This window comes from Chiroxiphia lanceolata, chromosome 21, assembly GCF_009829145.1.
Source record: "Chiroxiphia lanceolata isolate bChiLan1 chromosome 21, bChiLan1.pri, whole genome shotgun sequence".
NCBI classification, from domain to species: Eukaryota; Metazoa; Chordata; class Aves; order Passeriformes; family Pipridae; genus Chiroxiphia; species Chiroxiphia lanceolata.
In genome coordinates, this window is record NC_045657.1 from 6,125,758 (window position 1) to 6,151,721 (window position 25,964).

General features: G+C 51.2%; 1 protein-coding gene across 1 annotated transcript; it reads left to right on the forward strand.

Moving 5' to 3' along the window:
- The first annotated feature begins 3,751 nt into the window (after window positions 1-3,751).
- URM1 (ubiquitin related modifier 1) lies at window positions 3,752-22,397 on the forward strand. The gene is made up of 5 exons (XM_032708508.1): window positions 3,752-3,823; window positions 6,382-6,452; window positions 18,319-18,400; window positions 19,422-19,470; window positions 20,180-22,397. Exons 1-5 carry the CDS (start codon window positions 3,789-3,791, stop codon window positions 20,246-20,248), a joined length of 306 nt encoding a protein of 101 aa, XP_032564399.1. The 5' UTR covers window positions 3,752-3,788; the 3' UTR covers window positions 20,249-22,397.
- The last annotated feature ends 3,567 nt before the right edge of the window (window positions 22,398-25,964 follow it).

The following is a 25,964-nucleotide window of genomic DNA, read 5'->3' on the forward strand; positions in this document are numbered from 1 at the left end:
ATGGCTGCTGAGCTCCTGGACAGCATGGGAGGGCTGGGCTGTGCAGCAGGGTGAGGCTCAGGGAGCAGTGACAGGTCCTGCTCTGATGGTTTTGACCCTGGCCCATTTCAGTGGCATTTCCCACCTTCCAAAGTAACCTGGGGTTTGACCCGCTTTTCTCCTGGTTAATTAAAAATCTCATCCATAGGCACAAAGGATGCCAGGCCAGGCTCTGGGAGAGCTTTGGGTAGTTGGGATCATGTGGTACAGTCTGGCAATACCAGGAATTGCAGGCAGTGGTGATGCTGTCTGAGGCCAAGACAAATTCCTGCTCAGGATGGGGGGGGGTCACTGCCCAGATCTTCCCTGATCCTTTGCCAAATGATCCCAGCTTGTGAAGTGGAATATGACCCCCTAATATGCCGCATCCCCCTCCCCGGTACAGCCCTGCCTTCCTCTAGCCCCATCCGTGAGGGTGCTGAGCATCCCTCCCCGGGGCCCCCAGCATCCTGCCAGCCCAGGTCTGATTCTGCCCTCGAGGTGACACCTTCCGCGACCTTCACAGGGCTGTGCCAAGGGGCCTGAGGAAGCGAGGGCAGCGTGAGCCTTTCCTCCTCGCCTCCGGCCATCCAAGTGGCCTCCGGCTCGGCCGCAGGAAGAGGCCAACAGCGGCGGGCGAGCCACCTCCTCAGCTTTGAGTATCACTTTCAGCTATTCTGAAGGTTAAACGCCTGTTTAGAGCTCCCTATTGAAGGTAGAGCCGGGGGTGCGGCATTGTTCGGGCGCCCTCCCGCTTTGTCTGGCCGCTTTCAGGGATGCCCTGAATGGGAAGCGGCCCCCCCATCCCAGCACCCCGGCAGAAGGGCTCCTGGGGGAGAGGCGCTTCCTCCCGCCCTAATGACATTCAGGCCTCCATCGGTTCAGCTCCCGCTTTCTTTCTGCTGCAGTTTAACCCGGGCACAGAGGCCGGGCTCCATCTTACTGATCTCTGCTTGACACCCAATTACCACATGAATGGGAGAGAAAGGCTGCAAAAGGCTTTAACTCCCACTGACCCTCCTTCCCCTCTGCCTGCTTCCCCCTCTCCCCGTCCTACCCCCTCGCCTTTCTCCGGCGGAGGGAGTTCAAAACTGAGACGGGGGAAATCAAACAAAGCCCCGAGTAAGGAAACCCATTGTCACCGCCTCCGCGATGGCTCCCCTTTCGCCAGCTATTGTTCCCCTTGAAGTTTGACTTGCTGTGTGGAAGGATGCAAGCAGCTGTTTGTGCATTCCCCTGATGTTTTATTGAAAAATAATTGAATCGTCAGCTCGGGGCTCTCTGATAAAATGTTTCCTCGTAGCGCTGGGCCCCGCTGTATTTATAAACTACGTTTCCCTGAAGGACGTGATGGCGACCTAAACCATTTCCTCCAGAATAAACCCTCAGCGGATGGACAGAGGCATGTTCCTTCTTGCACTCAAGGGGAGAGAGAAAGCGTGCAAATAGCAGGGAAAAAACCCAGAAGATAGGACTGAGACAAAAGAAATTAACCTGCCTTTATTTTCCAACCTGTTCCTTTGTCTGGCGCAGTGGGGTTTGTGGGAAGGGAGAGGAGAGTGCAGCCAGAGGCCCCATGTAACTGGAATGAGCACCACAACTGCCTGGGCCCTGCCCAGTGCCATTCCACACCTGGGAGCAAGTGAGGGATCTGTCAGAATCTGGAAAACTGGGTATCCAAAGAGAAGTTCAGCTTAAGTAAAGCACAGTGACACATCGCTGGGTTTGAACGAGGAGATGGTGTGTTACAGCAAGCTGAACCCAGCATACATATTCAAGGCAGGAGCCTTGTCTGTACCTGGTTTTGCTTTATGTACCTGTTAATCAAACACCATCCCTGTTTACAGCACTTTAACAGTGCCAGTGTTACACTTGCTCAAGGAGATTGTGTGCTTGCTTTCCCCATCCCAAGCATACCTGGAGAATTAGTTGTGCTCTGATTTCAGCACCCAGCATGGAGACAGTAATGTCCAAAAAAACATCCCCCATATCTCTTGTAGTCACTGTTTGACCAGGACAATTCTTAATAGTAATGAGCTTTGAATGTTTGAATGAGCGGAATTGATATTTACGATTACTGTTCCCTTTCTTCTAATTTATTTTTGCTTTTCAGGGAGGTACTAACACTAAATTTTTGTATTTCTATAACTTTATTCTTTCAGGCGCCAGTTCTCCTTTTATTTGGCCTCATAAATGACTTCTGGAAACAAGAAGAATAGCTCATACAAAACCATAACTGCAAACCCTGATCTGGAGTTAAGATTACCAGATCCTCTGCACACAGAATGCTTCAGTCATTTCTGAAGAGTATAGAAGGATGATTTTTGTCTAAGGCTTCTTTCCTCAGCTGCTTTTCCATACATTTCCATCCTGGGCCATATCTCCGAGATACTCAAAAGCCTCAGGATTTAAGAGATATTTAAAATCCAGATGGAATTTTTGGATGAAGACCACGGTCAACAGCTTCACGCCCCTGCCATCACGTAACCCCGGCAGCGAAGGCAGCATTCATCTGTGAGGGACCGGCCTTTCCTGGGGCCCAGCCCGGAGAATGATCTCCTCGGGAGAACAAAAGGCCATTACAAACACCACCACCTTCTGCTCCCGGGGTTAGGCGTGCTCTGACCCCCGTTAGCATAAACGAAGAGCAATCTGTCTGTGTAAATTTATGCCCCTTACACATAATGCATCATGTATATGCATAGCTGTTACATTTCTATGTGCATGCGTGCACGCGTACGTGGATTTTTTTTAACCCCAAACCCCTCCGCTGAGTGCGGTTTTTCCACCAGTGCTGCCCTGTGTCGTGGGGGAGAAGCACAGCCCAGCTGTCACCGCCATGGCTGCGTCCCGCCTGTGTACACGGGGCTCCTCTGGGGACAGGGGGGGAAAACAAACAGGCGACAGATGTGAGCCGCGTTGTTTAACGCCGAGCTGGAGGTGCCCGGGGAAGGGCTTGCTGGCAAGAGCTGCCCGAGCAAGAGGGATGTGAAATGCCACCCCTGGCACAGAACCACATCTTCACGGCGGTGACAGCAGCGGTTGTTGGTCTCAGCCAGCCATTTCTGCTTCCCCCGCAGTCCTGATGAGCTGCGAGGCAGTGGGTTGGATTCACAGAATCACAGAATCATTAGGGCTGGAAGGGACCTCTGGTGATCTCCCAGTCCAAGCCCCCTACTCAGCAGGGTCACCTGGAGCAGGTGACACAGGAACGTGTCCAGGTGGGTTTGGGATGTCTCCACAGATTCCACGCCCTCCCTGGGCACCTGTTCCAGTGCTCTGCCTCCTCAAGGCAATGAAATTCTTCCTCATGCTGAAGTGGAACTTCTTGTGTTTCAGCAGCTTCGCTGCCGGGGAAACCTCTGCTGGGAAACCTCTGCTGGGAAACCCCCGCTGCAGCTCCCGCCTCCCCCCAGCCCAAGCGCTCCGAGCACACCAAGGGCTCTGTGTGCAGCCCTAAGCACGTGAAAGGGGCTCTGGGCGCGACCAGTCGTGAACTTGGTGTAGAAATGGGTATTTTAAAGTAACACCGCCTGGCGCCAGCGCCCAGGTATTTTAAAATAGCACTTTCGGGGGACGCAGGCCACGTTGCCCGGCACTGCGGGAGCTCCTCTGGGGCTCTCCCGGGCCCCGGTCCCAGGCTCGGCCCAGGCCGCCCCTCCATCCCCCGCCGTTGCCGTGGCAACGCGGCGCGGCCGGAAGCCGCGCGCGAGGCACTTCCGGCGCGGCCCGCGCGCGCGCCGGCCCCTCTCGCGCGCCCGCCGCCCAAGATGGCGGCGCCCGTGTCGCTGCAGGTGGAGTTCGGGTGAGCGCGGGCGGCGGGGCCGGGAGCGGGGCCCGGGCGGAGGGCAGGGCGCTGCCGGGCGGGGCAGGGCCGCGACGGTGCCCTCGGTGAGGCGGCCGCGGCACCGAGGCGCGCGCGGCTGGTGCGCGTGGCCTGCTGGCCCGCCGCGGGCGCGGCTGGGCCCGGGCGCCGCCGCTGCCGCGGGGGCTGCGGGCCGGGGGTGGCGGGAGCGGCCGCCCCCGGGGAACCGGGGGGTCGGGCACCGCCAAGGGGGTGTCCGCAGCGCTGGACCTGCCCGTCTGCCCAGGGGCCTCCCTGCCGTCTCTGTGTGAGCGTCCTGTGCTACTCCTTTCCTTTCTCTACTTTCTACCTCTTCTTTTTCTTTTTTCTTTTTTTTTTAATTATTAAAATTATTTATAAAAACCTCCCACTCGTTTTTCGGCTTTTTTTCCCCCTCCGTACGTGTACTTGTGTGTGTTTGTGTGTGTACATGTGCCCTCGCTGTGCTTTGTGTCCCAGCTGTGTCGGTGTCAAACAGCTGCACCCTCACTCTGCAGCATTTCGGTTTCCAGGCCCTTTCTACTGTATTATCAGCCTTGCTCACACTCTGGCCCTGGGAACCTAAAGCGTTTGCAGTGGAAGCTGTGCATATTTGTGGAAATACTGGTGTTATTTCGTTAAAGCCTCCTTTTAGCAGAAGCTAAAAGGCTGCTATTTATTCGCTTTTTCCCACCCTTTCACGAACACAGAAATGCCATAACCCTTTAAACACCCTTCTCCTTAAGAATCCTTTCCTCAGTCTTTCCCGCTTCCAGCTGCAGCAAACTCTCCTAATTTTCCCAGAAGAGTGAAATGCATTTTTGCTTCCCTTGGAAATGCATAAATGAGCTCTCTATGTAGGAACCACAGCTGAGTCCCCCACGGCTCCCGCTTTACAGAAGGACCTTATCCTGCAATCTACATTTCCCGCTGCAACAAAGCGTGACCTTGTTTTCATTACATGAAAAAATGTTTTTCATATAATTGTTGTGACTTGTTCCCTCCCATGAATCTCGGGCTCGTGTTAATAAATCGCTGCTTCAATTTGGAGATAACTATTTGTTGTGAGCTGGGGGAAGAACACCAACAGAGTGCCCTTTAGGAGGGTTTGCTGCATATAAGTAGTGCTGCCGAGGGCACAACAAGGGTTCTGTTGTGCTCTGCCACTGCAGAGCCAAGAAAACCTACTGGGGCATTTTTAGATATTGAATTTAAAGGAGCTTAGTAACGTCTGGATGTATCTTTGTTGGTTCTTTAGGTGGGGATTGGTTGGTTTTAAATATTTCTCTTTATTGTGTTGGTTTCCAAGGGAGGAGAGGCACCAGTAAAGTAACTTCGTAGGGAAATTTTTCTGAAGTAATCTACATTTAAGCTGGAAGGATATTTTGCCACAGTTATGTGCCCTTTGAAAATGGGTTGGTCATTTTTCAGCCTCCCTTTATTGAGTTGAGTTTTTTTAAGAGTTTTCTAGTTGTTAAAAGCTTGCCCAGTCTAGAATTCAGTTTAGAGTCAAAAGGTCACACTCTGCTGTTATGTCCCATATCTAAAAGTAGCTTTTGTGTTTATTACCTGTGTCCCTACTCACACGATGAAGTTTTATAATCTGAGTTTGGCCTCTGGCCTCACAACATCATGAAAACTGGATGGGTGTTGGTAAAGCTGAAGATTTTTGCAGTTGTTCTTTTTCCAGAAAGGCGAGGAGTTTGCTGAGGCTTCTGAGTTGAAGTTACAAAAATTAATTGTTCCTTTGAAGAGCCCAAGATTAGGTGCCTGGACCCAGTTTAAATCCCGGTGTGAGGACCAGCTCCTGTGCTTAGCAGCCTCTGCATGTCCTGCTCACACCTGATCTCCTGTGCCTGCAGGGGCCACCACTTGTTCCCTGGTCCCCCAGGGTGTTCCGAGTGTCAGAGGAGGGACGTTCATCACGTTGTTCAGTGCAGGAGGATTGTGTGTTTATTTATTTATATTTTAACTTGTCATCCTCTCCACTCGCTTCCCCCAGTCAGGTCTCTCTCGGGAACACTTTGTAGATCAAGAGAGGGTTGCCAGGACTCAGGGATTGCTGGCCCTGACTTGCTCTGTAACCTCATGTGAGTCGTTCCCTCTCTTCCCATGTTCACAAGTGGAAACTGGGGGAATATTTATCCCAGAGGGATGCTCAGTTTTTGAGACTTCTGGCTAAAAGAGGTCAGGGATGGGCAGCATTGGACGTGACGTGGTGGCTGGAATGTTGTTTAGGTTTGTGAGCACTCGGAGATGGGAACCATGTCCCCGTTCCTTTGGGATGATGCCTGGCACTGTGGGGTCCTGGCCCACAGCAGAGCCTCCTGTATGTGCTGGAGATGGGAGCTGGCAGCTCCCCCCCAAGAACTTGTGGTTTGTGACAGGGGGAAAAAAAAAAAGACAAAGGGAATCCTGTGCTAAATATAGTCTGTGTCATTTGTTTTCTCTGCTGTGCCATCTATGTAAATCGCCTCTTTTGTACTGTCTCCCTTCTGACAATAAAGCAAAATCTCAGTGGTTCATTGTTTTTATTTCAGAGGTGGTGCAGAACTCTTGTTCGATGGTGTCAAAAAGCATCAGGTGACTTTGCCCTGTCAGCCAGAGCCTTGTGAGTATCAGAACCTGCTGGATAACTTGAAAGAATGACAACAGATGAAACAAAGCTGGTTTGTACAGCACTTCTGTTGGCAACGAGGATCAAAGTGATTTAAAAGCTCTTTCAGACGTGCCGTGGATTGGGTAGCTTGGAAAACAAGGGTTGGTCCTCAAAGTCTGAGCATCTTTCCTTGTCCTCTAAGCACTTGGGAATTGGGTCCTTCCTTAAGTCTTGCCTCCCTCCTCCTGGATAGGCAGCAGCTTCTGGATGTTTCCATCAAGTCTGTGTCTGTCTTGCTTGGTACTTGAAACCACCAATAACCTCTTCTCTCATTGTTTTTCCCTGCCTGTTCTGAGATTTCCAAAAGGCACATATATGTATATATATGTGTGTGTGTGTATGTAGTGTATAGATATGTGGGGGGAGCGTAGCAGTGTAACATAAATTTATTTTATCTACTTATTTGACTTTCAAGTATAGATAATAATTTTATATTAACCCCGCAGTTGAAAACAGCAAATTTAATGCTCAAATGTGATGCTGGACATCCTGCCTGTGGCCTTCCCTGCAATACAAACCAGTGTTCCAGGGATAAACAGTCATAATCTCTGGTTTGTCATTTGGAATATCAGTACTGAGCAGTGCTGCACTAACTCACTTGTGTGTGCATACTTCAGTGGCAGTGTAATTTTGCCACAGGTATCTTCTGTATTCTTCCACCTAGATGGCACTGCTCTGTGATATTTGAGTGGGATTATAAACTGAAATAATACAGAGCATCAGAGAATGTTAACTAATATCTCATGAATGGCTAATACCATAATCTGTGTGCTGGGAACCTCCAGGCCTGAAATCTTCTTGCTGCGCCTGGAAGTAATTAGAGATTGGTAGAAGTGCTTTTGATGCTTGGACATAAGTACGTGTAATTCAAATATAATTAGGAGCACTGGAATATTGTGTTATCTTGTGGGTAAGGACGGGGACTGAGGCTCCAGAAACATGACCTGATGCTGATTTGCTTTGTGAGTTTAGTCGTGTTGCTTCACTTTCCCCTGTCTCTAATGAGATTGTAGTGATACTTTCATGTATCACAAGAGAGTTCAGCATTAAATTCCAGCACTGTTAAAGCACATAAGATCCTTAAATGGAAGGTAGTAAAGAAATGCTAAAACACTCAGTTTGTTTATAAACTTGGGGGATAGAGCGTGATTTTCTTCAGTGCTCTGCAAATTTAAAATACCCAGTAACACCCACTGCCTTGGTGGTGTTCAAACCATGATCAGATACTCAGGAAGAAGGGATTATTACAGGAGATGTTTATTTCTGCCAGGGGAAGGGAGGGTATTAATACCAAAAAATGATTCTTCTAGCCCCATGATTGTCAGCAGTGCAACTGTTTGTGGCCTGATCCGTTCCCACTTGAAGCTGCTGCAAAGACTTCTATGGACTTCACTAGGATCTGAGTTTATCCTAAAGGATGAATCTCGCCCTGAAGATCTGTGTCAGTCTCAGGGTTCAAACTCATGGTCTCCAGTGATTCATTCCAGATTCATCTAAGGCATTATTGCTCCCAGCTTTTCCTGCTGCCATGTTTTCCAGCACAGGGATGAGGCAGGAACACGTGGGGTTAACATCTGACAGTAACGGACTGCTGGAGACACCCCTCACAATATTTCCAGAAGACCATTATGTTATAGTGGTGAGGAATCAATAGAATCATATAAAAACCATGTGAATAGGAAATTTGGTAAGTCTGTGTGATTTTATGTTGTTCCTAATGCCGTGTATTTCCTTGCTTCACACTAAGAAAATTTAATTCACCTATCTCTGGGTAAATAAAGATAGATAGATAGATAGATATCATGTTCCTTGCTGCAGCCAGAATTGCAATGACTGGAGAAATAAAACAGCTCAGTTCTGCTCAACACATCCTGTTGCTTACCCTGAATGTCCATCACTGAGTACTCCAGGGAAAGACCTGTAGCATGAACACTGCTTGAACACCTGCACTTCTAACCCCATTTTAAGTGATTTCATTATCTGCCAAGCTTATTTTTGGCCATTTTGGCCTCTCTTACCTACTCTTCCTTTCTCTCTAGGTTATTTTTGTCTTTGTCCTCCTTTTTGCAGAGCAGCTGCTTCTCTCTGGGACATTGGGCCCAGCAATATTTTAATTGTTTAGGCATTTTTATATATATCCCAGAGGTGGGGGGAGGTAGAAAATTATATGAAGAAATACCTACATATATTTACATGATAAAACAAGCTGTGCTCCATAGTTGACAGGGGCAGTCAGTGTTCTCTGAGTGATAACGTTGGTTGATCATTTGTGATCATTTCTCTTTTCCTGATAACAGGCAGTAGGTGGAAAGTAGGTGGGTTCCAGATCCAGTTAACTTTCTTCAAGAAGATTTGATTCTCTGTCCTTTTGTGATGCCTGGAGGTGGACTCCTGGAGGGATTAGGAAAGGCAGGAGGAAGGAAGCTGCAAATGGGACAAGAGCAAGCCACAAGGGGTACAGCCGTGTGGCAGGACCTATTTTTATTGTCCAAGGGGCTTTTTGTAGCCTAATATCAGTTGAACAGCAGTTCTTTATTTCCAAAGCAGAGCTGCCTCAGCCTGCATGTTGAAGTTGCTGCCAACTAGGAACTTGAAAAGGTGTGGTGTATGTGCATAGGCCAGCAGATCTAACTAAGCCACACTTTGTGTAGTCCTGTGTAATCTTGTGGAGCTGTTGCAGAAAGAAGACCTCAAGTGAGACAAGAATCTTGCTCCAAATTGCTGGCTATTCTGATGATCTCACTGATAATGCTGTTAGAGGATCTAAAGGCATTATGCCCTGTTGGCTTCTTCTGCATGAAAACAGTGTGTGGGAGAAAGCAGCTGGGGGAATAACGATATTTGTCACATAGAGAGAGGATTAAATTGGCAGGGAAATCAACTTTATTTTCAAGCATCTAAGAGGCTATTAGAGACAATGGAGCATAAAAGAGAGAAACCCTAGATTAAAAACTGAAAATGTATTTGGCAGCCTCCTCCTGAAACAAGCCACAGTAATTTAACCAAGTGCTTCAGTAATCAAATAGATCATTGTATGACTGCTCTGCAAGGGATGCCGGAGCTCCTTCCTCCATCTCGCTGGGACTCACAGTGGTGGATTTGTCTTGGCCATGGTTGCATGGATGCTGTTGGGAGGGTAGGAAGTCACTGGCATTGTTTAACCCTTGTAGTCATTGCAGGTTTAGCTCAGCAGCATCATGCTGATGAAGAGTGTTTACAAAACCCCTCTGGCTGTGCTGTCTGCTGGATGTTGCATCCAGAGGCTGGGGCTGTGTGTAGAGTCTGTGGCACTTGTGCTGCAGGCTGCTTGCAGGCATTTGAATTCCAGCTTCTCCTGTGGCATCAGTGGTGAGACTTGTGTTTTTGGAGCAGCAGTGACCAGTTTCAGCAGTGCTCGCTCGGGTCTTCTGGGCTAATCATGAATTCACACTGTGTTTTGGCACTTACAAGTCTGAAAAGATAAATTATTAATCAGTGTGTTTTGGTAATTGTTTGTGGTTTCTCTTTACCAAAACCCCAGGGAAAAAAGCCCACTGCTAATCAGATTTTTTTTTTTTTAGAGGGAAAATGAAAATAATCTGCCAAGTGCTGTTTAAGTTGAATCCCTGTAGAGAAGAGCATGGTCTGCTCCTCGAGAACTTTGCTTTCCAGGGGCCTTGTTCTGCACAGCATGGAGGACTGCTGGGGACTTGGGAGCATTCATCTTCTCAGGAAAGAGCCTGGGGATCTCGAGAGATCAGGCCTGTGATACAGGCAGAGTGGCTTAAAAAAATACAGCATGGCATGTGTTCAGAGTTGACTGGGGTGCTGTGCCAAAACAACGTGTAAAATCAAGAGTAGCAGTTGGTGTTGGTTGTAAGTGCCCAGTGCTATTGCTACACAGTACATTGTAGTTAAGTCATTAATATTCTGGAATGCTTTTATTGCTCTGTTTATTATTCCTAACATTTTAAAACTTGCTCCAAAGAAAGAATAAAAATATATTGGGTGATGCAGAGGCTTATTAGAAGAATGATGAGGAAAAAAAACCCCCATAGCTCTATGGAAAACTTCATGCAGTCAAATCTTTTTAACCACAGTGTGTGGCACTCACAGCTCTCAAAGGATTTGGGTTAGTCCCCTGCTTGTGCATCCTACTCTTGCATCTCTCTTAGCCAGGAAATTATAGATCTGGTGGCAAGGGAATGAGACATAGGGTGGGGGCTCAGGCTGGATCCTGGGTTCTGGCTGCTCCTGCAGGATCCAGCAGCGTGTTTGCAGCACAGAGCCTGGTGTGGTGCCACAGGGCTGCCACTTCGGGATGGAGCAGTCCCTGCCACGTGTGCAGCCGTCCTGGCTGCAGGCAGAGCTCTGGGTCCCTGTCCCAAGGAGACCACAAATCCCTTCACAGGGAACAGGGAAACAAACGCTCATCCTCACAGGAGCAGCCCCAGCACCCTCCCGGGAGCCGTGGAGCCACATTACTGGATCAACTCATCCCAACTCATTGTGGAAGGAGCTTCCCAAGCACTGAGAAACCAGCTCTTGTGTGTGACCAAATCCTTGGGATAACAAAGCCTGGCTGTTACACCCTCCTTCCCAGCCGCTGTATTGCAGTGTGGACACCTAGCAGGATAACCCCTCCGTGCCACCCCCCCTGCGCTCCCTCTTTTCTCTCGGTGGGATTTGCTGTGCTGACAGCGCTGTTCAGAGGGTGGCAGCGGAGCAGGGCTGGGGAGGAGGATCCGGGCCCTTTAAACCGCTTAGCATGCGGTTCACACGGCTCCGGGCCAGCTGTTCCTTTCTCCTCCTGCCCTCACTCGCAGGAGTTGTTTGCTGAGCTCAGAGCTCCTGTGCAAAATTGCTTTTCAAAAGAGCCACTTTCTGCTTAATTAAACAATGAGCCGCCGTCCCTCTGCACATCTGTAAAGCTCCCTCCGCAGCCCCTTTATCCCACAAACTGCTCCATTCTTACCTCCATTCACTTGTAAATCTTAACCCCCCTCTCCTCCACCCTGATCATCTCACTGGCCCTTTCTTTTCCCCTTTCAAGTGAGACCGAGGGGCTTGGAGTATCTGTGGGGGTGGCTGGTTTGGGTGGACAGGAATCGGTTTAATGGTGCTTGGCCCTGTATGAAAGTCTAATAATAGCAAAGCAGATCTGAGCCCAAGAGCGAGAGGCGATTTCCGTATTTAGAGGAATAAAATCATGGCAGTTCCTGAGCCGAGCTGAGACACTGACTCATCCAGCAGCTACAGGGGACACCAACCACCAGCCAGGCTGGGAGGGGGGCAAGGAGTTGACTTCAAGGCATTTTCTGATCCAGCTGGCAGTGCCAGGGATAGCCCAGCCCAGGGGATTCCCTCGGCCGTGCTGGCTGTGTGCAGGGCAGTGCCAGGCTGCCAGGGAATCCCTCTGCATGCTGGCAGGAGCAGCCACCTTCCTCTGTGGTCTGGGGTCTCACATGAGCTCCGTGTAGTATCTTGTAATAGCAAAAAGGTTTCCCTTTTTAACCCCCCAGTGCCTGTGTGCACACACAAACCTCAGAAACCAGAAAAATAGAAGAGGGGAAATTTCAGTTTACTGGCTTTTGGCTGAGCTTTGTGCCAGTGGTTAGTAGTGCATTCTCTGAATTGTCTTCTTGAGAGCTTAAAAAAAAATTAACCAGTAACATTCAAGGTTAAACAGGATAAATGAATAGAAAAGTGATGAGGTGGGATATCTCCTTTATCATTGGGAAGGACAGATTATAGCCAGGGTGATGCAATATCATCTAGCATAGATTGATTGGGAGGAATGAAGAAATGGGAGTTTAGTGCATTAGCAGAAGATTCCTGACTGCAAAAACTATTAGACCATGGCACAGTCTCCTTGGGGTTTGGTAGCAAGTCTACACTGCTCAAGCCTCTTAAAATCAGAGCAGGCAAGGCTCAGGATGGTCTTTTGTTGAGAAAAATTCTGCACTGGCAGGGGAATAAAATCCCAGGACCTGTTAAGGAGATGTGTTTTCTAATGTGTGAGATCCCCAGGCTGGTACTTGGCTGCGGGGACGATGGTCTTTGAGGCTCTCTCTGTTCCTTCCTTTGACAATTTTGAATGAGAGGCAAGACCCTGGGCCAGCACTAGTGATCTGTGATCCTAATTAAAAGAGACAGTTTGGTGCACTGGCATTTATTGGGGAGCCTGAAGTGACAATAGCGTTGGGTGTTACGGGATTAGATGCTCTGACTTTGGAAATGAGTAGGGATTAGGTTTACCCTGAGAATCAGCTCAGAGCTGCTTTTTTTTTGTCATGGGAGCTGATGGATCTGGAGGCTTGCTGCTGGCTAGCGGTGGAATTGGAGATCTCTTGAACTTGTGTTCTCCTACCAGCAATCTGTGGGGAGCAGAAGATCCCCAGCAGCTCCTCTCCAGCTCATGAGCGTTGTGATTAAAACCTCTGGGCTGAGAACTGCTGGGTGATAGCTGGGATCTGAGTCTTCACTGCTAACAGGAAGGCTGTGAAAGACCTCTGTGATCCCTTCCCATTTTGTGGACACAAGAAAATGAAGAAGAGTGTTGCTCTTTTAGCTGAGAAGCAAGAAAAAAGATGTCATAAAACAATTAAAAATTAGACAAGCCAAGACCTTAGTTTGAAGCAGACAAGAACAGATGAGAGCAACCATTGGGATTCTCTTATGCCTGGCTGTAGTTACCCCCTAATTTCTTGCCTAGTACTTAAATCACTGCCCATTCCAGTGTGTGGCAGGATTGGCTTGTGCACTTGTCAGACAAAATGGATTTTCCTCTTGCTGCAGAATTTTGCCTGGCTGCTCACTCTGTGTAGTACCAACCTATTTGCCTGTGATTCCATTCACATCAGCTATTCCAGGTCTTCTTCTGCAGTTTATGGCACACCATGGTCTGCTTCAGAGAATGATTTGCATATCAGATGGGAGACTGCAGGAGTCAGAAGGATCCATTAGGTCAGGTTTTGAGCTCTTTTAGGGAGCAGATTCTTGGAGGGTCCTAAGATCCAAAAGAGAAGTCGTGCACCTAGAGGGACAGCAGGTATTGGAAGCTGGTTTGTCTGTTTTAAAAACAAGCTGCTTAAGCAGGAAAAGGGGCATACAAATTGTCTTTCCATACATTTCCATGCAGGCAGGGGGAATAATGGCAGAGGAGCGGCAGGGAAGGGGCTTTGTCATGGTTACAGGCCGGTGGCTGAGAATGTGGGTGGAGCAGCGCTCGTCCAGAGTTAGTGACCTCAGCAAATTGGAGCTCAGCCATGGTCAGTATGATAAATGATCTTATTCTGGGTCAAAGAAATGGTACCCCACAGGGAGGGATCCGCAAGGCGGCCGGGAAAGCGCTGTACTCTGGCAGCACTGACCCCTTAGTGACCAGTGCTGCATATATCTTATTTATTGCAGACCAGAAGGGAATTTTCCATGGTTCAGCCTTTATAGGGTTCCCCTGTTTCCCTGAAATAATCCTGGTTCTTCAACCAAGACAAGAATATGGGTGTAATTACTCCTTCTGGATGCCCTTCGAGGCACTGTGTGCGCTGTGTGGGTTTGAATGTGGATTTTAAGGTGTCTGGTTGGTGTGTGTGTGTGTGTGTGAATCTGCCAGTGACCTGTGCAGCTCCCAAGGAGCCAAGAGCTGTGTTGTCTGTGTCAACTGGTATCACAGTTGCACAAAATCCTTCCTTGTGTCTGCACATTTATCAGTTCAGTGTGAGATCCTTCTAGTGCAACACCCAGCTTCATGTTTCTTATTCAAGGCACCTGGTTTCCCTCTGCAAGTGCCCTCCTTGCTGAGTTATCACTGATGAATCTGTCAGGCCCAGGAGGTTTTATTGAGCTAGGAAAGATCTATGGATTTCAGCCCTGGCTTTGAGGGTGCAAATGAACCCTGGCTCTTGTTCCAGGCAGTGCTAAAATGGAGCCTTAGATGCTTTCCTGTGGCATAGGAAGCTCAAGCAGATTCTTTATGAAGGAACAGTTGGGGTAATGCAGAAGATCAGGCCTTGGAGGATTCTCAGGAGGGCAGAGCAGACTGTGCAGTTCTGTCTGCCACATCCAGGAGTGTTTGTGGTGCAGCTGGGCTGAAAAGGAGCCGAGGCTGTTGGGTTCTGTGTGTGCTCGCTGCAGTTCCTGCATCCCGTCTGCCTGTGTGACAAGGCAATGACTTTGTGTCACCTCGTTTTCCTGAGCGCTGTGTTTAGCTGGGTGATTTGTTTTCTGCATATATTGTGGGCTTGAGCTCCCATCTGTGCACTTGAACTGAGCAGTTTTCCCAAACGTTTGTCGGTTTTTCTTTTTTTTTTTTTTTTAATTAACTTTAGATTATTTTTTCCTGAGAATTCGGAGGGGGGGGTTGATGTGCTGTTAGCACAGGCAACAGAAGCTGTCTGTGTATACAAATAAGACAGGGATTTCCTACCATGTGCTTCAGTCGTTCCTTTGCAGTTTGAGAATATTTCAGCATCCTGGGCCAGTTCAGTCTTGCTCCTCTGGTCATGCTGCCAAGGGTGAGGACAGTTAATGAGAATTAGAGGACGTTTTTTGGTGTGGATATTGTTTGCTGTGAGTGAAATCAAGTGGGCTACCAAAAGGATTTCATTAAAACCATGCAGCAGATAAAAATATATCCTACTGGGGTGAGCTGGGCTTGAGTTGGTGATACTGGAGCAAAATGCTGTACTGTCTCAGCTCTCACCTGAACCTCCCTGCTGAGCCAAAATGCACAGTGGGTTTTGCAGCCAAATGGCAGCACCTGTAGTACAACTGTGCTCCTGCCAATAGCAAACACTTCTGTTCTGTGATGGGGACCAGCTTCAAACCAACACAAGTGTGAAATCAATGCATTGTGATGATGGTTTAACTTGTCAGTGAATGTGATGCCTGACCAGGCTGAGATTTTTTTCCTTCCTTCTATGTCATCTGTAGAGGACCTGCTGTTAGCACAGCAAATCCTTGGCCCAGGGAGCTGGGAACTTTTTAGACCTGTAGCACAGTATCAGAAAGAAAATGTCCTATGTATGTCAACTGTAAGGGATAAGCAGTTGTGCTGTAATTTACCTCTTACTATTTCCATCATGAGAACATAGAGAGGCCTGAGCTGTTGATCAACACTGCTGTTCGAGGCGCTGAGATGCAAGATGGCTTCTCCCCAGACCCCTTGCAATGCAAGTAATCTTGTTCCTTTTCAATATCTTACTTGTGGGAGATGGTTTTGGTGTGGCTGTGGTCATTTGTCATCCTTTATAATTGATTTGCTCTAGTAATATTGGTCTACAGAACACAGAGACATGAAGGTGGGTGAAAAAATTCAGTGCTGATAAAGCAGATGAAAGTATTATGTCTTAAGGTTGGCTGTGGAGAAAGGGTCTCAATTTTTGTGCCTTTTGGAGGGGGGAAGGCATGTACAGGGGTATCAGGTGTTTTTTTTTTTCCTGCTGTCTAAATTCTTCAGTATGTGTGTACGTGACCTCTGGGTAGGAATAAATGAATGTAGGCTCAGGTGGGGCTGAAAATAACATTTATTATGGAAGGAGATGGGGCGAGGGAGTCTTCCAGCTCAGCCTCGAATAAATCAGTCCTCTCGCCCCTCCGTCCAGGCTGCTTCTAGGTGGCTGTCTTTTATCCAGCTGGTGCAGCGTGTTTCTGTTTAAATGATCTCTCCTGAAAGGTCCCAGAGGAAAGGGCTGCTTATTCCACGCAAGGAGAATGGTATATGGCACAGCTCATTGTTGTGTGCCCTGCTGCAAGTGCATAAATATGAAACAGCTCGCGGGCGATGCTGCGGTGGGGCTGGTGTCCCCTTCACACCCCCCTCCTCCTCCTGAAGGCTCCTCTCCATCTTCCTTCCTCTCCTACTCTCATTCCTTGGTGATGGAGAGCGGGAGCCTTTTGGGTGTGGGATCCTGAGGGCTTGACGTTGCAGCAGCATTTTTCAGGGGAAGGCAGATATGGTTAACTCTTGTTTTGGTGGCTCATGGACCACTGTGGTGGGTGTGTGTATATATATATATAAAATATATGTGCATCTATGTATATATATATATATATATATGTATATACACACACCTTCTGAGCGGCTCTTGCTGTCCCCGGTGCACATTGCTAAGAAAAGAGGCAGAAAATGGTCTATTTTGTGCTCTTAACTACATACCATTACAGGGGAGTCGTGGGTTGGCCCCAGGCAGGTAATCCGGCTCACCAGGCAGTTTTAAGGCACAAAGCTGCTCTTTTTGCCCTGATCAGAGCGATCCAGTGCTCAGAGGCAGCAATACCTGTTGTGCTCCAGGCAGCCTTGTGATGGAACTGAGGTGCTGGGGACAGGCTGGAGGCACCGATGCCCTGGGAAGGTGGGGGGAACACAGGGAATCTCAGAGCATCCCCATCCCCCTCTCCCCAGGAAAAGAGGCCCCCATCTGCTGCAGATGGACATATCCCCATTGCCTAGTTGATATGCACTTGCCTACACCAGGGCTGTTCATCCTTGGTGTGGCAGAAGCAAAGGGGGTGATGTTACTTGGAAGAACCTCAGCTCTGCTCTGGGTAACATCCATAATCCCATAAAATCCTGGAGTAAGGCCTGGGCTGAGTCAAGCCACTACACACACATTTATTTTTGCTGGTCACGAAGCAAACACACAGGGAATGGTACACAGAGTGAGTTTAGCTCAGAGAAACACATGTGGAAAGGTTCCTTGTGACTATGGCGAGCTTACTGCACGTGAGACAGACCTGGAAACCCTTCCTGCAATCCCTGCTTGTCTTGGAGCAGGGCTCCAGCCCTCACTGGTGGATTTGTGCTTTCAAAAAGCTTCCTTGCGTCTCAAAAACAAACAAAACTCTTTTGGGGCTTTCAAAAGGCTGTTTAAAGGAGCCCCAGGAGAATAACTGATTGTGGATTCGGAATGATGAAGTGGTTTGTGGAACGGTGAAATATAGAGGCAAATGCAGGAGAACTCCACATTGCAATTTGTCAGCTTCTCTAAACCCTGTAACGGATTATTCCCCCCTCCCTTCTGTCTCTTCTCACCTCTCCAATAGGAAATTAACTGATGCTATCACTAAAGAAATTGTTTTTCCCTCACAAAGTAAAATTGATACTATAAAAACCCGCCAGCAGTGTCTCCTCCTCCTTTTACATGAAGACAAATTCTTCCTGTCACCTACTGAAATGGAAAGATAAAGGCTGAGCTTTAATAAAGAAGCTCTAAGCACCAAGTGTAGAAGGAGGGAGCAGGCACAGCTTGGGGAACACACCATGGCAGCAGGTGTGATGCTGAGGGATGCTGCAAGTGTCCAAAATATGACTGGCCAGTGGCTGCACGTGTGTTTAGTGCATAGTCATGGACAAGTTTGGGCTCCAGAGCTCATGCCTCCAAGAGTGCTGGTTTTGGTGCTGATAGTGTCTGTCTTTGCTCTTTTCAGGTTCTTAGAGTTGCTTGTTTGGACTTTTTAAATCTAATTAAGCACACAGACAATTAGACATAATTTGTTGGGCGATAACAGAACACACAGGATATGGGATGTGTTAAAGAGATCTGAACATTGGGGGTCTGCTGCTGGATTGGTGCTGAATCCATTCTTTGAGGGATGAGTTTTCTTGGGGAAACCTCTTGTGCCAGACTGTGGGGTCTGGGGCAGAGCCCTGGGCTCCCCTGTGACAGGACTGCCTGTGGGAGGCTGCTGGGGGACTATCCTGTTAGGTGGTTTCTTTGCAGCTATCCCCACCCATCCTGCATGTTCCTCATCTGCTCTTTCTGGATAAACAATCACTTTGCTCTGCATCACCAGGAGCCATCAGGCAGTTTGTAAACCCTGTCCTTTCTCCTTCCAGGGGATATCAGAAACCTGCTCAAGTGGATCAAACAGAATATGTTGAAAGAACGACCAGAATTATTTATGCAAGGGGAATCTGTGTAAGTACAACTGTTATGAATCCTCCTTGTATTTTTCTGTTGATCCCTGTGGTTTAGGATATTTTTTCCCTGTTGGTTGCAAGAAGTAAGTCAATCACCATGAAAACATGGGATTTGCTAAAGTGATAATGGGAGGTGTCCCACCCACACCTCACACTGTCCACAGAGAGCATCTTTTGCAGCTCTCACCCTAAATCTTTAAACCTTAAACATGAGGCAGGGCCACGTAGACCTTGTCTCTGATGTCACCTGGAGCAGCATAGTGCCTGTACCCTCAATTCCAGGAGTTTTAGCAGGTCTGTCCGTTCCCTGCTGACATCACTGGGACTGAAGCAGCCACTCCGAGAAATGCCAACAAATAATTCTTCTGGGAAATGTATTTTTATTGTCAAAATGGGGCCAGCCTCGTGGAGGATGAGGGGGGCGAGGGGAAAAAAAAAAAAAAAAAGAAGGCAAGAGAAATGGAGCAGAGTGAGCTGTGCAAGCCATCCCTGACTGCAGGGTGGCGCTGGGGGTGTTTAACATTCGTCACGGATCTTTGTGAGCTGGAGCGTGTGCCAGGTCCCCTGGTAACAGGAGAGACAATTGCAGGACACCGAAGATCAAAGAAGGGGAATCCCTTTGCTCGGAATGAGGGGCTTGGAGTGGATCCCAGGTGTTTAGTGCCTGTGGTAGGGGCACTGGAATAGCTTTCCCTACCTTCACATCGAGCTCTCTGTGCTCGACTGTCGTGCGTGGGTTTTAATTACCTGGCTCTTCTGCATCGTACGGAAACGGATCATCCTGGAGCATCCTCGGGAATGGTGCGTTTTGATTCAAATGAGCTTTGGGAGTGCTCCTGCCTCCCCTTTATTTGATGTAGAAAGGGCACAGACTGTACCTGTTCCACCTCCATGCTAGGATTCCTTTTTGGCTTTATAAGCAGTCAGCTTGTGATCTGTGCTGTGACATCCCTTGTTCTTAACTGTTTGTGGAGCTTTTTAGCAGACCTGTATCCTAATTATTTCTCTCTGTTCTGCAGGAGGCCAGGAATTTTGGTGCTCATCAACGACGCAGACTGGGAACTAATGGTCTGTACTCCTTAAATTTGACTTTCTTTGTTGAAAATATTGCTCTCTCTGTTCTTTGGTTGCTCTCAGAGAATCTGTTTCTGATTCTTGCCCCAAGTAAAACATCTTGTATTTGAGGGGGAAGGGGCAGGCTGGGATCTCTCTCCTGTGCTGTGGCTGTTCAGGAGCCTGAAGCCTCTCTCTAACCTGCTGAGTCTCATCAGCCAGACGAGGTCTGAAGAGAAATTACCCTTTTTTTCCCTGGCCTCTGGCACTGGGCTCTGCACCTCTGACTGCTGGTGGGTCCCCCCATGTGTAGGGTGACTGTGGTGGGTACTGACAGCTCCAGGCCCCAGGCAGAACCACCTTCCCTGGAGTCAGGGGGTGCCTGGCAGGTGAAGGCCACGGGGAGATTTCTACCCAAACAGGTACCTGGTAAATGTCTTCCCTTCTCAGCCCACTGTTGTGCTCAGACAACAAACAGCCCCTCGCTATTTTCTTGCCTCAGGCAACCACCTGTTCTGTCAAAACCCTGGTCCAGAAGGTGCTGTGGGCTGATGAGCATCAGCGCCGTGGCTGATCCCTCACCTTCACTTCTCTTGTGATGAAAACATCAGTCTGTCCCCTTCTGCTCTCCCTAACACTCACCGTCTTTTTATGAGCTGTTTTCTCTTTGCAGCTTGTATTTGGAAATGACATTTAAACCATTTTTTTTTCCCTTGGCCTGCAGGGTGAGCTGGATTATAAACTCCAGGACCAGGATAATGTGGTTTTCATCTCAACATTGCACGGCGGGTGAACTCCTGAAAAGACAAGAGGATGTAAATCCAAGTCCCTGGGCAAAAACCCCAAACAAAAACCTTAACCCACCCAAACCTCTCTTGAACTGCCTGTGCCTGACCTCTGCATCTTTCCACCATGTTCTCTTGTTACTACACATCCAAATAAAGCCCTACAGCCTGCGGCCTGCTGTCCACCACAACAACATCCATCTTTTGGTCCTCATTTCACCTCTCCTGACTGCACTTTCAGGTACCCTAATGAGCAGAGAGCACCTGCAGAATGTGGGACTTTATTTTTCCGTGATGGGAGGAAAAGGGGTGCTGAACCCTGAGTAGGATGACGTGTCTTTGCAGACAGTGAGGCGTTCTGGGGGAGTTGTACCTGTTTTGGGGCAAGACTGGGGTGCCTCTGCCTTGGTGCTGGGAACCAGGATTCTTTTAACACTACTTAGTCTGTACACCAGCCACGGGAGGGGTGAGGCATGAAGTACAAGGAAACAAAAAGTGGCTTGCCTAGCTTTTCTGTGAGGTAGCAAACATGACAGCTTCAGAAACCTCTGTAGTGACTTCCACTTGTGGTATTTATTTATGGGATGCAGGCGAGAAATAGGCTTTTTTGAAAAGTTCTGTTTTTCTGATCCCTCGTGCCGCTTTCGTGCTGGAGCTGAGGCAGAGGGTGAAGTGCTGGCCCACGAACAACGTCAATTTGTAATGATTTGGTTGGAGGGGAAACAAACCCTCACCCAGCCTGAGACAGCACGGAGTGATCAGGGCAGCAAATGATCTTTCTGTCACCGTGATGGACAGCATTGATCGGGCTGCGCTGCGTTCTGTGCAGGTGGGAGCTGCAGCCTGGCCGGGGAAGGGCTGGGGCTGGAGATGCACAGTTGAAGTGCCAAGACCTGGGAAAGTCAGGCTTTTAACCCTTTCCACCAGTGGGAGAGGCTTCTTACTCTGTGCCCTGAGGAAGTCCTGTGAGCGCCGTAGAAGTGGGTGTGCATGGCTCTGCTAGGGCACGGATGCTGTTGGCTTTCCAGAAGTTTCCTCGGATAGATGGACTGGCCCCTGCCAGCCCAGAGGCCACGGCGAGAGCGGAGGGACGGGGTCAGAGGATAGCACTGGTGCCACAGGTCTGAAATGTGCTGCGTGAGCTTCCAGGAGTGTCTGACCGGGATGGTTGTTCCTGCCCCCCCGCCCTGCTCACCTGCATTTGGGCTTGGCTCCGGCAGCGCACGGTGATCCCCGGCGGCAGCTCCCGCTCGCTGGTGCTCAGTCGGTGCATCCCGGAGCCGATCTGCACCACACACTGCTCCGAGAGCCCTCCGTCTCCAGGAGGTGCGAGGAGGAGGTAGGAGGAGGGAGCAGCCGGTGCACCAGCCCCTGCTTGGGCAGCCTGGCCCAGCATCCTGGGTGCTGCGTACAAGGAGCTTCTCCCGCCCTGCGCCTGACGGAGGAATTCCGCTGTCTGATGCAGAGAGTGCCGAAGAGTAATTCCCTCAGCTGACTTCTCCTCTCTCACGTTCACCCCTCCACAACCTGCGTAACTAAAAGCACCCACGGACTACGATGCTGCTGCATCTGAGGAACCCCACCTTCCACCCACTGCTGGTGACAAACTGATATTCAGCCTTTTCCAAATCCAGCCACAGCGACTTGAGTCCAGCTCATGCCGTTTGTAAATGACACAGACGGGCCAAAGGCTCTTCTCTGTCCCCAGTTCCTGGCTGTTAGCTTTGCTGGGCCAGGGCAGTGGAGGGGGATTCCAGGTGATGGTAGGAGCTGGCTGAAAAAACAAGGAACCTGTGTGGTGTGCAGCTTGAAACGGACTGAAACCCGATGGGAAAAGGCAGGTTTGTCTTCAGCGCTGCTGCCTGCCCTGCCTCTATGCTGCTTCTGTGCCTTAGGCTGGGCTTGTCTGTTCTCATCCCCCCCAGCTGTTTGCTCAGATTGGATGGGTTCCTTCCCCGGGAGCTGTTATTCCCCTCAATAGTGCAGGTAGACCCAGGTGGCTTAGCTCCTGCTGTAGTAAAAGCTGCCAATCACTGCTAAAAAAAGCTAGAAATGGGAAGATGAGGGAAGCCAGGGGGGTGGGAGAAGAGAGGTGCAGCAAAATCCTGTAAAAACAACAACAACGAAAAGTTTCTGAAATAAAAGCCTTTTAAAACATTCTCTGCCTCCAGCTTTGTCCTAGATAGGCTCTTGGTGAAATTCTGCTCGGATCTTGTAATGCTTCCCTCCTCCTCCTGGGTTTCCTTGGCAGCCCCGGCCGAGCCGCTTGGCTGGTGGATTCATAAAGCCTCTCTGTTAGAACGTGCCTTCCTCCGGCTGCCGTTCCGCGGGGGCTGCTCCGCTCCGAGGGGCTCACCGGGGCAGCAAGGGCCGTGCCTGCGGCCCGGGGCCGCTCCCTGCCGAGCCCGCCCGGTGCCCGAGCGGCGGGGACGGTTCCCGGCTCGGCGGAGACTCGGAGCGGCCTCCGTGTGCCCGGGGCCGGCCGGGGCTGCGGCAGGAGGACGAGGAGGGTGTCCCGGTGCAGAGCGGTCCCCGGCGCGCCCCAGGGCCGGGCTCACGACGGAATGAAATTAAACCGCAGTGTTAAAATAGATAAATAAATAAACACCAGCAGGATAAACCAGGATGGAGCCGCAGGGCCGGGTCGCCCGCTCGCCGCGCCCGGGCTGCGGCCCCGCCGCTCACGGGCAAGCGCCGGTGCCCGCGGCTCGGCCCCTCCGTCCTGCCCGGGGCTGCCCGTCCCGGTGGGGACCCGGCCGGTGTTTTACGCATTAGGACCGAGCCCCCCGGCCGCGCCGAGCCGAGCGGAGTCGCCGCCGGTGTTTCCTCAGTTTCCCCGAAATCCGGGCTCCGTCCCGCCGGGCCGCAGTCGGGAGGGTTACCTGCCGTGCCCCGGGCCCGGGGAAGGTCCGTCCTCCGTCCTGCGCCCCGAGCAGCGTCCTGGAGCCCCGCCGGAGGAGGTGAAACCTCTGCTACAGATGTCCAGACACAATTCTTGGTTCGTACGGCTCCATCGCACAAGAATTGCGTTTGGACAATCAGGAGCGGAGATTCCCATCCCGGGCTCACAGGATCTTCCAGGGGGAATCCGGCTGGAGCCTGGAAAAGAAGGACACACGGCCCCTGAGCCGGCTCCCGCCGCCCCCCGCTCCCATTCCCCGGCCCCGCCGAGCCGCTGCTCCGGCCCCGACAAGTTTCGAGCGCAGCCGCGGCGCTTCTCATCCCGGGTTCCATTTAATGGCACCGCGAGGGGTTTAATTTTATCAACTCGTTTCTTACCCCTTAAAAAAAAAAAATTAAAAAAGATCAACCCTTATTAAAAAAATTTAAAAAAAGAAAAAAAAAGAAAAAAAGAGAAAGAAAAATCTAAACCAACATCAAGGAAAAAAAAAAAAGAAAATAGAAAAAAAAAGAAAAAAAGCCAGAAAACGAAAAACAGCTATCCATCCCCGCTGGAGCAGCCCCGGTGGAGCGGGGGCTCAGTGCGCCGGGGCTGGCGGCCGCGGCGGGGCTCGGTGCCTCCGGCAGCCCCGGGGCTCGGCGGGGGTGATGCTGCGGGCACAGACCCCGGCCCCGCGCTGCGGCCGCGCCGCTCCTGCCTCGGAGAATTCACCAATTCCAAACGGATCTCCCTCAAAATTCGGGTACTTTGAAAAAATCGCCGAAATCTATAAAAGCTCAACCGGAGGGATGGGGGAGGATATTAATAATTATAATAAAAAAAATAAAGGAAAAAGATGAAAAATCCAGGCTTCTTCCCCAGCCCCTTCTCACCGACCGGCTCCCACGAAGTTGGGAGCAAATCCCCCCTCTCCAGACAGGGAAAATCCCGGCCCGCTGCCGGCGCTTCCCCCGCCGGTGCCGGCGCCGGTGGCCGTGGCCGCTCCGCGGCGGGGCCGGGCAGGTCCCTCCGGGGGAGGGCTGGGGGGCTGCTGGCGAGCGGCGGACCCCCGGCTGCCCGAGCCACCCTCGGCCTCGGCGGCCCGCGGGGCTCCGAGTTTCCACGGGGCGCGGAAAGTGCGTCCCGCGGGGGCGGAGCGGGCGGCCCCCGTGGCTCGGCGGGGCACAGCGGCGGGGCTCCCGCGGCACCTGCCGCCGGCCCCGAGCCCGGCCGAGCCGCCGCGGCTCTGCCCTGCTTCCTCCACGCCGTATCCACCCGGGAGGGTCCCAAATCCGCCCGGGAGGGATGCGCACACCGGGGCTCTGCGGGCTGCGCCGGGGCCGGGCAGGGCTTTTAGTTGAACGGCACAACAATAAATGTGTTGCAGAGCCGGCGAGAAAAGAATGGGGATGACCTTCAATTGGTACTGGATTTGAATAACACCACGGGGTGATAAATGCCCATTGTGTTTTAGGAGTAATGAATCTCCACTGTCTCTATAGCACAGAAACAGCAGCTGCAACCTGGAGCCAGCCATCTCTTAAAGACACAGCTCCCAAACCCCGGCCCGGCCCGCAGCCCCTGCACCGCCGGGACCGGGGCGCGGGGTTCTCTCTGCCCCGGGGGCTCGGTGCCCGGCCCCGAGGATGGCGCGGTTGGCCCCACTCGGGGTTCTGGGGGTCCCCCCCGAGCCGCCGGGCGGAGCTGGGGCTCGGGTCCCCTCTCACCCACTCGGTCCCCCTTGGGGAACCCCGTCGGTCCCGCTGCCGCGGCAGTGGAAGTGCCCGGGTACCCCGTGGGGTATGGGGTCACCTGCACCCCACCCCTGCCCCCCACGGCAGGGAAAGTGCCGGGGATCAATAATGCTCATTGTTTTCCCCTAATGAATATTACCGAGTTGCCAGGCCGGCAGCTGCGGGCTCCGGCCGGGGGAGTGGGGGCATCGCCTGCCTCTCGCCGCCTGGGGACCCCCAGCTCCGACCTGTCGGGGATCCCCGCAGCCGCGGAGAAGAGCACAGAGGTGTTCCCTGCCTTCACTCCACTGCTGCCTGCCACCACCCTGGGTGTCACTGGGGTCCCTGGGCAGAACCGGAGTGGTCCCTGGGGGGTTGGCTGGGGGGGTCCCCACTCCTCCTCAGCTCTCCCCGTGTCCTCTCAAGGGTTTGGCCCCACGAGGAGAGGGATCCGTGAGTGCTGGGAGAGAAACTCCGGCAGCCCCAGGGATGCTTGGAGCAGCCCAGCCCCATGGAGCTGCAGGGTGACCCCAGTCCCTGCCCCCAGCCCTCGGTGATGTTCCCTGCCTCAGGCCTGGCCCCTGGAGCCCAGGGAGAGTGTCAGAGACAGTGTCAGACCCAAATCCTGAGCAAGGATCAGCGGGGCAGGAGTCTGCAACTGGGGACTGCTCTCCCACAGAGTCTCATTCTCACCCTGGGAGGTTTTGCCCACCCTGAAGAGGCATGAAGGTGTTCCAGGGCTTGGGGATAGAAACGTCCCCATGGCCTCTGCCTCATGGGCCAGGTCCAGGAGGATGCTGAGTTCCTGCCACAGCCATGTGCCTCCCTCTGAAGGGCTCCCCTGCCTCCCCACACCTCCCTGCCAGCGCCAGTAGCAATAAACCCACTTCCTACGAGTGTGAAAATCAAAAGAAAGCCGGCATTTAATAAAAAGAAAAAAGAGCAGCAGCAGCAGCTGAAGGCCCCTGTGCTGGGTTGCAGCCATTGCCCAGGACCTGCCGCTCTTTGGGAAGCGGGAACCATCCGAGGGAAGCCCCCGGCGCTGCTCCGGGTGTTCTGGCATTGTTTTAGCCCCGGACCTTGCAGGCCTTTTAACTTGCTTTAATTCCA